The sequence below is a fragment of the Pyrus communis genome, chromosome 3, assembly GCF_963583255.1.
Source record: "Pyrus communis chromosome 3, drPyrComm1.1, whole genome shotgun sequence".
Classification (NCBI taxonomy): Eukaryota; Viridiplantae; Streptophyta; class Magnoliopsida; order Rosales; family Rosaceae; genus Pyrus; species Pyrus communis.
In genome coordinates, this window is record NC_084805.1 from 4,407,665 (window position 1) to 4,423,787 (window position 16,123).

Here is a 16,123-nt window from a genome sequence, read left to right on the forward strand (position 1 = left end):
AGGATGGGAAGCCTAAGATTGCCGGAGCTTTTAATTTAGGAGAGAATACGATTATGGTAGCGGAGGATATGGCTCCGAGGGAGGCCATCTCACATTATTGTCCAAGGAGATTCCAAGCTGAAGCATTCTTGAGGATGCTATTGGGATGCTTGATTACTTCCGGGAGGTCCAATGGTCCCATACTTTTCAAAGAGACAAAATTTGTTGCTGATGTTCTTACATCTATTGGTAGGAATGTTCAAAATTTGCATGTTTTGATATTAGGAAAAGGGATGTGATATCTATACATCCGATTTTACTTCTCACACACTTTTTTTAATTTTCGGCTTTCGGATCGGATGAATTGAAGAAGATCAACGAACAGAAATTATCAAGGATGTGTGAGAAGTAAAATGAAATGTGTTGATAGCACATCCCTTAGGGAAATTGGTTGTGTAATAGGTTTCTTGCTTTAATATATTATTTAAAAAAATAATAATAAACATATACATTTTAAAACTTATACATACCTCTCACTTAAAGCAAAAGGTGTTAAATTTCGTTAAAAATGAATTTTAATCACATTATTATTTAATATAAATAATATCATTTAAAAAAAAAAAAGAAAAAAAAGCTTGATACAAAATTTGATTTTTGAAACTGTACCTTTGGTGTGTAGGACGTTGTCGATCCAAAAGTAATTTAATCCTCCTCCTCTCGTACCCCTTTCTCGTAAAGAACGGACTTAAACGGCTAAAACTCAAAAGGCTCCAGTCACACGATAATCAAATCAAACTCTCTCTCTCTCTCCAAGAAATTTCCAAAACCCTAGGGCATCACCTTCCAGTTCCTTCCTGCAAGATCCAATCTAACCATGGCCGACGAGCCCTCAGTGGCACCCCCCCAATCCGGTTCTTCTCCTTCACCCTCAGCTTCCCCCCTCGGCAACTCTGTGATCCCCATAGTGAACAAGCTCCAAGACATCTTCGCGCAGCTCGGTTCCCAATCCACCATCGAGCTCCCTCAGGTGGCCGTCGTTGGCAGCCAAAGTAGTGGCAAGTCCAGCGTTCTCGAGGCCCTCGTTGGCCGTGACTTCTTGCCGCGTGGTTCTGAAATTTGCACGCGCCGCCCGCTTGTACTCCAGCTCTTGCAGACTAAGCGCAACGCTGACGGCACCGATGAGGAATATGGGGAGTTCCTGCACGTCCCTGGGAAGCGCTTCTACGATTTCTCTGAGATTCGGAGGGAAATTCAGGTGCTTTCTATTGGATCACTTGTCTGGGTATTTTAAGTTTTGTTGTTTGGCTCCTCGGGCATGTTATGCAAATATGATCTGAATTTGAATATTGTAAGAAGTGACTTCATTGGGTTACAAAGTAAGTGCAATTTTCTTTTCTGAGCATAATCGGTTTAGTCCGTCTTCCTGGTCAGTAGTTTAAACGATTACTATTCAGCCGTTCAGTGTTAAAATGCCACCATAGAAATGGAATATTTGTACTTAAATGTAGCCCCTTTATTTAAAATATTTAACAGAAAGTTTGCTTCCTGTCTGACTCTAACCCTTACTTTCATTCTGCCAACAAATTTTTTGTTCCAATGCTTCCTACTTTTGAAATTAAGGTGGTGAGAAACTAAAATTGTTATAGTAAGATTCTGCTTCACTTTTAAGCTCTCTCTCATTTGCTTCTACTCACCCTAGTGTGGAGATCATAATTGAGTTATACTTTCATTTATATTATTTAGTTTTCGTTATATATTCTTATAGAAATTGATGTATTAAGTTATGTACACACACGTATGCGGTCATCCACTTCTAAATAAATTTCTATTGATGTAGGCTGTGACAGAGAGAGAAGCAGGGGTGAATAAAGGTGTCACAGACAAGCAGATACGCTTGAAGATATTTTCACCAAATGTTCTTGATATCACTCTAGTAGATCTACCCGGTATAACGAAGGTTCCTGTTGGTGACCAACCCTCTGATATCGAAGCAAGAATTCGGACAATGATCATGTCATATATCAAAATTCCAAGTTGTTTAATTCTTGCTGTTACAGCAGCAAATTCTGACCTAGCAAACTCAGATGCTCTTCAGATTGCGGGAAATGCAGATCCTGATGGTAATTTCTGCTCTTCTGCATTTAGCATTCCTGGTTAAATTGTATCTGACTAGTTGTAGTATGTGCAATTTCCTATTGACAGGTCTACGAACCATAGGAGTAATCACAAAGGTGAGATTTATTTTTTAAACTAGATTTCTTTTACAGGGTTAATACATTGACACATTTGCAAGATGTTTATTTCGTGCTGATATGGTTTTGGCTCATGTTTTGATGACTTCAGTTGGATATAATGGATAGAGGTACTGATGCCCGTAATCTGTTGCTTGGAAAAGTGATTCCCCTGAGACTTGGTTATGTAGGTGTTGTGAATCGTAGTCAGGAGGTACTTTATCTTAAACATCATAAAAGATTGTTTATTCTCTGCTGTATGTGAGATGATGGTGGTAAGTTTTAATGATACATTATTGCTGTGGAACATGAATATATAAATCTTGTTAAAGATTTAGACTTTTTTTACTACTCCCTTTTTGTTCCTTTGAAAGTCATACGACTCATACCTAATAGTTATTTTAATTTGGTGTTGGCTTTCTTGCGTATATGCAAATATGGATTATCAGATTAGGAAATTAATTTGAATTGTTTCTAATAAGGCTGTTTATTGTTGTACTTCAAACAGGATATTATGATGAACCGAAGTATTAAGGATGCTCTTGTGGCTGAGGAGAATTTTTTCCGCAGCCGCCCAGTATGCTTACTCTTCCTTGAATTATTATTTATCTGTTGGCATGGATTTAGAAACTCTTCTAAATAGAAATTTTTCATATGATGGTATAGGTGTATAATGGTCTAGCTGATCGCTGTGGCGTCCCTCAGTTGGCAAAGAAGTTGAACCAGGTATAACATTTTTTGAACTCTTATAAAGTTGTCTTGTGTTTGCAACTGTTATACTACTGTAATTTGGGCCTTCCCTTATGAAGGTTGCTATATTAATGCAGATAGATTATAAACTTAACCTTTATAATTATTTACAGATTCTGGTACAACATATTAAGGCAGTACTTCCGGGGCTCAAATCACGCATAAGCTCTACACTAGTTGCTGTTGCCAAGGAGCACGCCAGTTATGGGGAAATCACAGAATCAAAGGTGCGCTTATTGTTAGTTAAAACTATAGTGATCTATATGGATTATATTATTGGATGATTGAGTTTTATGCTGTAATATCTTGAGGTTATTGGGTTTCTGTCCTAACCACAATACAGGACTGGTTTGTAACTTATAATCTCTGTCGTGCAATCTTCTGTGCTATATATTGATGTGATAATAGGCAGTTATAAATGTGATGCAACTTCAACGACCGTTGCGATGCCAAAGAGTTGTAAACTTGACTATTTTGACACTTGAATTCTATGCATAGATTCCCCACTTTAAGTTCTGGTGGTCTTTGTCCTGAATATGATTTCTTTATGTTTATATAACTACCTTTCTTATCTTTTGTTGCCAATAGGCTGGTCAGGGAGCTCTTCTTCTTAATATTCTTTCAAAGTACTCTGAAGGTAAATATGGTTTTACGTGCTATTTATCCTTTTGTCTTTCCTAATAAATGCTACAGATCATGTTGTTTAGTTTGTATATTTTACCTGTGTATGCATCTGTTTTGTGTAGAATGTGTAAACTGATCTATGGTATCTGAAATTTCTTGTTGAAAACAGCATTTTCTACAATGGTTGAGGGAAAAAATGAAGAAATGTCAACAACTGAGCTTTCTGGTGGAGCGCGAATTCATTATATTTTTCAAAATATCTTTGTGAAGAGTTTGGAGGTTTGAACTTTGTGTTACATATCTGGCTGAGATCTTATATGGCCGAATCTCTCTGATATTCTTTAATTAGTGGAGCAGCATACAAATAACATTTATGCTTTAATTTTGCATGTTACTTAAAATACAATTGTTTTGCTCTATCCTAAGCATGATTTATTAAATCCTTCATCTTCAGTATGATGACAGCATACTGTCTTACAGTTCCAATAATATTACTTTCAAGAATCTGTTCTATATTTTAATTTGTATGCCAATTTAGGTTATTGGTCCATTTGGACGGTTGAGAGCACAACAGATTGCAATTTAAAAATTATACTATTTTTCACTTCACCAATTAAATGGAGTAATTTTCTTATTTGTTTTTGTAGGAATGATAACTTTTAAAATCTTTAAAAGCGTATGCAGTTTTTTTCAATGTGGACACTGGCGCGACTGTCCGATGTTATATGGATATATGGGTGCTTAAAATTCAAATTAATGCAAGTTTGTCCTTTTTACTTTTTTTCGTTTTTAGCTGTTTAAGTCTTTCTACATGTATAAAGGGTAACTCAACTGTTAAATGTTTCAATTTAAGTTTCTTTGTGATGAAAACAATATGACCTTTGTCCTTAACACATTTTGAATTATATTTCTGTGTGCAACTTTATAGAGTTTAAAAGTGTCAGATCTTGCTTATAGAGAAGTATGGTATGATGAGGTTTAAAAGCTAAATGACTATTATTCAGTCTTTCCCTCTTCCTAAGGTGTTTTGTCGTTGGTATAGGGGTCACCTTTATAAGCTTTGCCATCATTAAATGATATGATAATCGTCTGTAGGAGGTGGATCCATGTGAGGATCTTACAGATGATGACATTCGAACTGCCATTCAAAATGCCACTGGTCCTAAATCTGCATTATTTGTACCAGAAGTAGGTTTTATTACTTTCTCACTTTCTGCTTTCTTTTTTTCTTTTTTTAAATTTGTTTACTTATGATTTAGAGGCAGATTGTTTAATTTTACATTAGCATGTCCATTCTTTCTTTATGTCTTTTCTTTTCTTTACTTGGACTCTCTCCATTAATCTAGAGTGTCATTTTAACCTTCATGCATATAGGTACCTTTTGAAAATCTTGTCCGGAGGCAAATAGCTCGCTTGTTAGATCCAAGCCTTCAGTGCGCTAGGTTCATATATGATGAGTTGATGAAGGTAGAAAAAGTGGTACTTGTATTTTCATTTGTTTTCTCGGTTATACACATTCCTAATTCGGTTTTCAAATAATATTGTTATCTGTTCAGATTAGTCATCGCTGCCTAGTAAGTGAATTGCAGCGATTCCCTGTTCTAAGAAAGCGTATGGATGAAGTCATTGGGAACTTCCTGCGGGAAGGTCTTGAACCCTCTGAGACAATGATTGGGCATATTATTGAGATGGAGGTATGGTGGTTAAGATACTTTGCACTATAGTGGTGGTGCATTATTTGAATTAGTTGGTAATGCTAATTCTTTTTGACCTCTGTGAACCATAATTTTTTTTTTTAATAACTGCCTTCTATCTTTGCTGGTATCATCTATTGCTTAATCTATGCCCCTGTTCTGCCCGAGTTGGAAATGATGTTGGGGCTTTGGTATTTAGTTTCCTTATGTTTTCTGCTGTATCTGGCCCTGCCTGCTGTATTATTGTCATTTGGTGCATATACTGTTAGTGTTTATGGCTATTGATTCTGAGTTTTTATGAAGGATTATGTATTTCAATTTCTGGGTAGAACTGCAGAGAATGTGCGGCGATGGTGATGTGAAAGATGATGATTCTATTGATTGTTTTTTCACACATATAGTGTGATATTACTGTTAAGGAGAGAGGAGAGATTCTTCTCTAACTTACATCAAGATCAAATCCTAGCCTTCAATCTTATCACCCTATGAGATGATTACACATGTCATAATTGATCGCTTAAATCTTAGGCTAGCTAGAGAAGCCGCTTGGACTATGATCCAACGGCTCTCGTTACATCCAAATGAAAACATTATAAAATGAACTTCAAATGTAACTTTGGCTCTAAGAAATCTGGAGAAAGGGTTAAGCATCAACACATAGTCATGGATTGGTTGGCATTAGTGTTTTTACTTATAACTTGATTTTGGTAATAATTTACATTTGTCTAAACTGGATTCAACAAATTCCCTACTGCATAATGTCTCAGTGATGCCATTTTCGTAACGCGGAATTCTATTGGGACCCAATACTTATTTTAAATGTGAATCTTCCATTTTACCCGATATGAAATTACCATTACGGACAAAGCATTTAAAAGAAATTTCACTAGACCCAAAAGCTGAAACACATACCTACAACCCACATCTTCATCAAACCCTCACCGACTCTATTATTCTCACAAGGTCAAACATCTAAGTAAGGCCTAACAAGGTTTAGACGCTCACATTGATGCAAATAAGCTGTTCTTGACGGATGGAGGGTCAAATTGTTGTTTGAAAGCCTCCAAATGAGGTATTGACCAACTTTTTTGAGTTCTTTTTAGCAACCTTTCCATGAATTGAAAACTACTGGTCACGGTTTTGTTAGCCTTCTGAAATAGTTTCTTGGGCATATAGAACTATTGGGAAAAAGTCAGGTTTTGGGAATCATAATAAGCTTCACTTTCTCCACCATCTAGGGATCTGTCATTGTCTGTAATTTTATTAGATTGGGGAGCTTGTGTAGGATGGCTGTTCGAGTTGTACTACATTGTAAGAGAGTACTTTAGTCTTCTTTGAGAGGGTAGCTTTTCAAGTTCTACCACTATGTTTTGTATGGGTTTTTAACTCTGGTAAAATTTAGTTTCTCATAAAAAAATTTGAAATGAGCATGTTGGGTCCCAATAAGGATCCCATGCTTTAATACAGATTTTGGAATAGCAACTTTAGAACCTTTCAGAGCATCTGTAATTGTTTTTTTCTTTGTCTAATGTATTTTTGCGAGCATATTTGGGTCTTATTGTAATTCATTTTGCAGATGGACTACATCAATACTTCACACACAAATTTTGTTGGTGGGAGTAAGGCTGTGGAGCTTGCATTGCAACAGGTGAAATCCTCTCGGATACCACTGCCCCTTTCAAGGCAAAAGGTATATGCATTAGTTGTATAATTTTTTCACTGCAATCAGTCGGTCCCTTTTTTTTTTTTTTTTTTTTTTTTTTAAATTCTTTAATGTCTTTTATTTCTGTTATGTGAATTAGGATGGTGTAGATTCTGATAAGGCACCAACATCTGAAAGAAGTTTGAAATCTAGAGCAATTCTTGCCAGACCAGTAAATGGAATCGTGCCTGACCAGGTATGGGAAAGTTGCCCCTTTTCTGAGGTTCATTATATGGCAACTCAACTTGAGTTGCGAAGCAATTTTTCTATAGTTACCACAGTTACATGTGTAGAGAGACGCTACATTTACTACCATTAATCACAATCAGTGTTTTCAATGGCATTAGCCAAGCGCTTCTTAAGGTTCTATTCAAGTTGAGGCGCAACCAAAACGGTTCAGGTAGTCCTCTGAAAAGTGAACTCCTGAAATTTGTAAGCCTTTTTCATGAGGCGTACTCGTCATTCCTTTAAATTTACCCGTGCCAACGAATAGAGTGAAAGTTAAAACAACCCAAAATATCCCTTTCTCCCTCTCATTAGCAATTGACTTGGAAACCCTAAGATTGAACTCTAAACTGAATAACAGCAGCTCTCAGCTTTAATCCATAAAACCCAACTATCTTGGAGGTGAATTAGGAAATAATCCCTATCTCTGCAGAAATTCTGTAGTTTCTGCTTGTGCTGCTTGTGCTAGTGTCCTTGATAACCCATTTTGGGTTTTTTACATATAAGACCTTGATAAGATTACACTTTTAGAGAAAAACACTTCAAACCCCATGAGAGAAGCGAAACAATTGAATTTCGCAACTAATAATAAATTAGAACATGACAAGTGGATAGTTGAGGTTTTTTCTTCTTCTCCAATTTATCTCAGGAAGTGTTTTATTATGAAACTCATAGTTGTCAGGGTGTGTTTTGTTTCTTTCCCTTTGTTTTTCTGGTTTTAAGCTTTCAATAAAACTTCAGAATCTAGGAACTGGTTTTGTCTTTTTGACTTTCGTGATGAGGACATCAACAAGAAGTTTTTATGGTTCATTGCTGGAAGAGTTAAAAAGAGAAAGAAGACAATCCAATTCCTTTTAGGACTGGATTAAAACTTTTGGGCTGGGTTTTATGATTAGTTCCTAGATTTATTTAAAGTTTCCCGTTTCTAAAAGGATTTGGTTACTTTCCTATTCTAGTGGGAGTGTCATAAAAATTGTAGGGGGTTATTTTATACTATCATATTGATATATCGAGACTTCCACCACCTTGCAATAACCAAACGCCTTGCCTTATGCCTTCACCATTGAAAACACTGGTCACTATTTCAGCTTGTAATTGTATTTGTGATTTGTATGGATGACTGACAGGGTGCACGACCTGTGGCAGACAATGAAAAAGTTGCATCTTCTGGGAATATATTAGGTAACACAATTTCGTTTTTAATATTTTTGGTGATTATGGTAACATGTTGAACACTAAACGATGAATTCAACAATACCTGTATAATATCTATGTTGTCCTCTTGGTGGGATGATAGTGTATCAATGCGTGACATGTTGGAATTCACATGAAATGATGGAATTCAACGTATTTTACTGTGTCATCTTTGCAATTATTTAGGAGGTTCAACTGGTTCAAGTTGGGGGATTTCTTCAATTTTTGGTGGGAATGATAACAACCGCACACCTGCTAAAGAGAGCTCAATAAACAAGTCATATAACGAACCTATCCACAACATTGAACAAGCAGTCTCAATGATCCATTTAAGAGAGGTATTTTGTCATTTTCAATATTGACTTTGCCTGTGGGCCTTTATCTTGTAATTCATTTTTAAATATCCGGCATTATTTTATTTTTCTGTGTTTTCCTAACTTGTTTACCCTTTCAGCCCCCAACTGTATTGAGGCCCACAGAGAGCCACTCAGAGCAGGAGACAATAGAAATTGCAGTCACAAAACTCCTATTAAGATCATACTATGACATTGTTAGGAAAAATATAGAGGATTCTGTACCAAAAGCAATAATGCACTTCCTGGTAATATCGACTTTCATGGATGTGCCCAGCTATTTACTTTTTATTTTGCGTGTTTTTTCCTTTTCCTTTTCTTTTTTCCAATTTTTTCTTTTTCATATTCTAGAATGGTATGATATTATAGTTTTGTGTTATACAATTACCTATGCGGTACAAGTGGTAGAATTGATTTTCATTTAACATGGGATGTCAAATTTATACAATGATGAAACTTCAACTATTTTCTTGCAACCTCTTAAATCTAAATGCTTCCTTATTATACCCACAAATTTTTGGAGTCTTGTGAGTAAACAAAGGTTTTTTTACCTTATATGTGTATTTGTTTGCTCATCCGCCTTGCATATATTCTTGTACTATTTTATTGTATGAAAGTATATGCAGTTAGTGTTTTTTTTTAAGCCATAAATTTATGTGTATTTTCCCAAGATTGATATTGCATGATTAAACTCATTATCAGTTGTGTGATCTAAACTGATTTATGAGCATTTCATAGATTCTAATTACTATTTTCGTCATCAATATGTACTCAGGTAAATCATACAAAGCGTGAGCTGCACAACGTCTTCATTAAGAAGCTTTACCGGTAACAGAAAAAGCATCTGCCAATTTTACATGACACTCTATATGTTTTATGCCATTTACTAGTTTCCTATATTGACTGTTGATTGATTGGTTTGGTTTTTATGATGTCAAACAGTGAGAACCTATTTGAAGAGATGCTGCAGGAGCCAGATGAAGTAGCAATGAAGAGAAAGCGCACCCGGGACACCCTCCGAGTTCTGCAACAGGCTTTTCGGGTATGTTTTTCCGAATTGAGCTTCAGAGGTTGAAGGGCTCAAGTTTTTTCTTTGCTTATGAACAACTCCACCTGGAACTCCGTGGAAATAGTCTCTGCATTATCTGTGCGCATTCCGTACATTGGTGTGTGTAGATCATCCCAATTAAATGCCAATGGCAAATTGAACTTCAATCTGGGCAAAGCAGCATGGGATTTTAGGAAATTTTGATTTACTTAAAACAAATATTACATATTTTGACATAGGTTAATGGACATTTCATTTTCTAATAAAGGTTAATGAAAACAAATTTTCTCTTCAATTAAGGCCAATACTTGTTAAAACTTCTCATCAACCTCCCCTTAAAAACACAAAATGTTGATTGACCGAATCCTAATAATTTATATTTTGTGATCTCAAACAAATCACCCCTTTAGATTTCAACCTCTGCTTTGCAAAAAGTGTCAGTTGCCGAGTATATTTTAAATTCAAAACTAAACATTTATAAAAATGTGGTCACTAATCTGTGCTACTTTACTAAATCGGAACGCTATGTTTGGTAGATGGCTGGGCAGTTTGGGTCTTGTTCTACTTGGAGGTTAATATGCTTCATTTCTGGTAGTTATGTTTGAGATTGTATGTTTTTAATGAACAACTTGTCGACAATGTACTCTATTGTGTCATTAATTAATTGATGATTCTTTTCAGAAAGGAAAACGAAATTACTGCTTTTAGAACATACCGCGGGAAGTGCTCAGTTTAGTACCTGGTACTCACTGTTTTTCTTTGTTTGTAGACATTGGATGAACTGCCTTTGGAAGCCGACACAGTTGAAAAAGGTTACAGTTTGGGTGCTGATCCAACAGGGTTGCCAAAGATCCATGGATTGCCAACATCATCAATGTATAATACAAGTAGTTCACATGATTCCTACTCAGCATCACCTAAGAATACGAAGTCTAGAAAGTCGTCTCACTCGGGGGAGCTTCACTCGCCATTTTATTCTAATGCGGATTCAAACGGAAGTGGACGCACGTACATGCCTGGTCAATATCCAACTGTTGATCAATAAGCGGTTCGAGTAGCACTGCAAGTCTTTCAAAACAGTGTCAAAAGTATTATATTCATTTGATTGCTCTATCCGATTGGAGGTGATTGGAAGTACACCTTCAGTAGGCAGATTGTTGGGGAGTTAGTATCCGGCATTGCCTTTACGTCTGCGTATTTCTCGACCCGTTTATTTTACATAATCGTATAGGAAGCTGATGATTGTATTGTTTTATTGTTCTTAACTGGGCCCCAAGAATAACAGGGACTCACTCTTACCTATTTTTGACAGAGTCAGATGGTTCTCTCAAGTCCGCACTCTCAGATATGCATATTATGTTACCTATATTTTTCGTTTTTGTTTTTTTCATTTGGTATCTGTTTCGAAATTATGCGTACCGCAACAACCATTTGTCAATTATCCAAGCGCGGGGAAATTTCTTTTAATTTTCTTATGTGTTTTTTTATTTTATTTTTTCGGTAAGGAATTTTCTTATGTTTCTTTTCTTTATTGTAAGACTGGATTTCTTATGTTTTATTTGCCATGGATCCTAAGATCAATGGGAATGTAATCACAGCCGTCCTGTTATGACTCATTCTCGTCATCTTTAGTTGTGTGTGTATTTTTTTTATGCTTAGGTGCAAGTCAGTGATATTGGATGCTAATTTGTTTCGTAATTGTATATTCAGTTAACTCGTTTCACGAGATGGGGTGGGCAAACGGGTCTAGCATTTGTAAGTTGGGGCGTGTCCAGATATTCTAAATACAAAATGGCCGTGCCATGGTGGGTTCAACTAATTGGCAGCGCAGGGCGGGGCAAGTCCAATTGTCTTTAATTAGAATTTGTCAAAAAAAAGGAATTGAGTTGGTTTAATGTGTAGGTAAGTGATAGGAGCATATTTGCGCACCTTAGTTTAGCTTGTTTTTGTGCATTTATAGTGTTTTTCCTTAGTAAAGTAGTCTTTTAAGCTAGTTCTATGTGTTTTCAGGTTTTAAGAGCAAAGTATGCAAAAGGATGCATTTTGGAGCCTTTTGGGGCAAATTAGAGCTTGGAATGGACATCATATGCTTGGAGCCAAGAGGATGGACGAAATTGAAGACTTGAAGATGATGATTCCTACTTGAGCAAGGTTTCCTAGTTGAAGTAGGAAAGTCCCTAAATGGAAGATGGTTTCCTAGTTGAATTAGGATTCCTAGTTAAGATGGGTTTCCTAGTTGAAATAGGATTCCTAGAAGAATGAAGATTCCTACTCAACTAAGGTTTCCTACTTGATGAAGGAAAGTCAAAATCCAAATGGTCTCAAGTGAAGCAACAAAGAAGCTTTCCAAGTCCAAGAAGGAGAAGAATTCCAAGATGAAGAAGGATTAGCTTTCCTAATCCTAATGCACAAGGTTTTCAGCCACAAAGAGGAGTCCTAAACACTTTAGGACACCTTATCCTAATCCTATAGGGATGCCATGCACTTTACCTTATCTTGGAGGGTTTCTAGAAGCCTTAGATGCCCTATCCTATCTTTGCCGTGGGTTTTATCCAAATCCCCTTAGTTTTTAGGCTTTCTAGAAGCCCTAACATTATCCCTACAAAGGTGCTGCACCCTTATCTCTTTTTCCCTACAAATTTGGCCCTTAAAACATGATTCTAGGAACCTTATCTTATCTCCTACAAAAGTGGCGCCCCAAATCCTTCTAGAAGTGCCAATTTCTGCCACAAAACACTTTGTTTCTAGAACCCTAAAAATCTGGCGCCTCTATTCCTTTTCCTTTGGGGTTTCCTACCTTCTAGATGGCCTATTTCCTTGTGGATTTGGGTTATTCAAGTCCATATCTGATTACCCTAGGGTTTTAAGTGCCTATATATACTCATATTAACCCCTAGATCAGATTACCACCTCTCATACACATTCATTAATCCCAGAAATTCGTCCAACCCTCTCCACACCCTTGCCGCAGCCACTAAACACCTTTCTCCTTAGTTTTAAGCTTTGCCACACCATCCCCTTCCCCTAAACACTACTACACCCCTCCATAACCATGCATCCATACACCTAAGGCCCTAAACCTGTCCCTAGACCTTTACCGCACCAAGGAGGAGGAGAAGGAAGCTCGGGAGTTCATGCAATTCGAGTTCGCGTCGCTGGAATTTCTAGGTGTTTCTTTTCCTTTGATGTCAATGTTTAATTTCAATTCTCTTTGTTTTGTGCGTATGAGGAACTAAACCCCCCCTTGGCTAGGGGGGGATTCGAAATACATGTTTATGCTTGCGATATGATTTGATTACTTCTAATTGCGTTTCATAAGTTGTGAATTCAATTTACTTATCTATGTGAATTACATTGATTTGTGTGTGTTGGTTGAGAGTGCACGCTTAATTATCATGCATAAATTGGATGCTAGGATATAAGGAAATTTCACCTAATCGTTATGGAATTATATTCACAAGTAGTAAAGGTTGATGATCTCAATCGCGTTAAGTAAATTCTTGGCATAAGTTTCATGCAATCATAGTAACAAGTGCTTCGTCAATGCTTATGGTTTTCATAGAACTTAATGATTCTTGCTTGTATCTCTATTATGCAATCATGTAGGGGACTTGTGGGGAATGTTTTGGGTTGTCGTATGCAATCATCCAATTCAATAACGTTAGGAAAATCTGAAGGTTAATTTAAGCGAACCTAATTAACTTGGGGCGTTGAGAATTCATGGGTTATTGAAAAGCAATTGGAAATCGTTTTATATGCAAGTATAACATGTGTGGAGATGAACCCCTTAGCTAGCTTCCCATCCATTCAATTTCATCAAATTCGTTTTTACAATCTGTTCTAATTTAAAAAGTTTGTTTTGTTTTTAAATTCGTCCAAAACCAATCCCCCTTTACTTTGTTGAGTCATAGTAGTTAGAAATCACTTTAGTTTGTGTTTTTAAGTGTCTTAGGTCAAAGTAAAACCAATTTCGTCCAAAGTTGTGTCTAGTGTTCAAAACTGCCCAGATTGTGTTTTTAAGGCAGTTTTGAGTGTTTTGGTGCTGTTTTGAGTCTTTTGGTTTGTTTTGGGTTTTAAAGTTTAGTTTTGCATTCTTTGAGTTTAGTATAGTGTTTTAAACTTGTTTTTTTACGTATTTGAGTCAGTTTCCAAGTGATTAACAATCCCTCCTAATCCCCGGTCCAGAACGATCCCTACTTACATTCTTCACTACAATTGATAAAAAGAGGGTTTAATTTGTGTGCGTATAATTCTCGCATCAGTAAGAAATAAACAGATAAAGATAATTTGTCAAAAATACTTTTGAATTTAACAGTTGTTTAACGGAATGGAGCGAAGTGAGTCCAAAACAGTTGAAAATGTCAGGTAACAAAGTGACACAAAATCAATTTCAGGAATAAATTGAGACTAAATGACAGTTATAATAAACATTTCAATTGGTAGGCCTTATTAATAATTAACAATTTAATATAAAACATAAAACAGAAACAAGTGTGTCCTTTGTTAAATAATAGATTCCCACTGTGACAGATGAGAGTGGAAATTCAAAAAAAGAGAGAAAAAAAATTGTGAGAGGATAGATCGGAATATAAAATAGGACAGTTTTCAAATATAATTCCACCTGCACAGATAACTGTCAAACATATGATCGACGATTCAGGAGTAGAATTCTCTCTCATTTTCTTATTTCTTTCTTTCTTTCCTTTCACATTTTGGTTTTTTATTTTATTATCTCTATAAAAAATTAATATAAAATGTTGACGTGACTTAACTGTAACCATTCAAATAGAAAGTAAGCAAGGGAAAGAGATATTAGGAGGTAGGATATTCATTCCATGGCTCGAGGGTCTGTGGGCCGAACCTCGTATGCCTGCCTATTTGGGAAACCTTACCACTTTATTTCCTAGGATTCTTTCTCATGCACCCCTCCACATCAACTAATTGGAACTTGGTCGTTACAAAGCATAATAATATAATAATATAGCCACATGGTCACCCATTTCAAACCCTCATCGTTCAGCTAGTAGCTACAACCGATCCCTATCCAACTTGGTCGGCCACCTCCCACAGAATTGAACCTCAATCCTGGGTTTGTGATATGAGTAATATTTTATTTCTCATCATTTATCATTAAGAGATTTTATGTTCAATTTTCATCAAGCAAATTCGAACTAAATTGTTATCGTCAACTCACTGTAAGATTGTGCACAAAAATTTTCTATTTAGATAATAAATATCGTACTTCATGTTAAATACATGTATTATAATTTGGTTAAAGTGGTTTCGTGGTAATCATTATATATCTAGACAGTCAACATACCACGCAATATCTAACTGTCACGCACAATAATTTATTTTTATTAAGAAGCACTGGAATAAATTCGATTCCCGCTTCATTTACTTTATGCAAATTTCTTTCACTCTCATCTCTACACACATTTCCCACTGTCAATATGGTTGCCTATGGTCTAGCGAAGCTTCCTTTAGTTTTTTAGTATGATGATATTTTAAATGGTTGAAGAACCTCCAAACATCATTCTGGGTATTTTATTTCGATACTGTAATATATTCTTATTAATTACAATCGAATCTCTATATCACGCTTTTCCTCATATAATTCCACAAGTTTAGAAGGTAAGCGTTGAACTATTATTCGCCAACCCTTTCAAAATTTTAACAATTATGTCTATAACATTACCACATTGTATTATATATATATAATTGATTTTTATAACTTTGTTTACGGTCGAGCTGCATTTCTTTATTTTTGTATTTGCATGCTTCACCCGATCAGGTGTAGCTGTTGCTCCATGGATAACCTTTTTTTTATTGAAAGTATCTCCATGGAATTTGACAAATTGTACGGAATCACATGCAAATCCTTGCATTACAAGTTGCCAAAGCAAGTGTGCGGTCCTCCTTCTGTCGATCCTTGGTAATTGGATTCGAGCTCAAGTGCTATAGAAAATTAAGACGGAGTAAGAGGACAAAATACATACAAACAAACAAACAAACGAAACCATATTTTAACTTGGCCATATTTCAGAGTTGTATATGATCGGTGAAAAGGTCTGCTATCAATTCAATTCAAGAGGGTTTTTTTTTTTCACAGAGAGAGAGAGATCGAGAGAGAGATATATATATATATATATATATATATTTTTCTGTAAGAGGAATACAAATTAATCTAGAAAATGATGTTAAGAAATAATAAATAAAAAATCCTAAGACTGTAACAATACATTAGAATATGGGTCGCATGCATGATTTGTAGAAGTCAAATCCTAGGTTTGTAAAACGAATCATTCTTCAAACGTACTTAA

The 16,123-nt window shown here is 35.9% G+C and overlaps 1 protein-coding gene across 1 annotated transcript; it reads left to right on the plus strand.

The window, feature by feature from the left end:
* The first annotated feature begins 742 nt into the window (after positions 1-742).
* LOC137728058 (dynamin-related protein 3A-like) lies at positions 743-11,270 on the plus strand. Its single transcript, XM_068466941.1, has 20 exons — positions 743-1,234; positions 1,817-2,099; positions 2,182-2,210; positions 2,323-2,424; positions 2,719-2,787; positions 2,877-2,936; positions 3,074-3,187; positions 3,549-3,597; positions 3,754-3,863; positions 4,680-4,772; positions 4,959-5,051; positions 5,141-5,278; positions 6,855-6,968; positions 7,081-7,176; positions 8,333-8,387; positions 8,586-8,737; positions 8,854-9,000; positions 9,528-9,580; positions 9,695-9,794; positions 10,570-11,270. Exons 1-20 carry the CDS (start codon positions 854-856, stop codon positions 10,843-10,845), a joined length of 2,514 nt encoding a protein of 837 aa, XP_068323042.1. The 5' UTR covers positions 743-853; the 3' UTR covers positions 10,846-11,270.
* Positions 11,271-16,123: the final 4,853 nt, after the last annotated feature.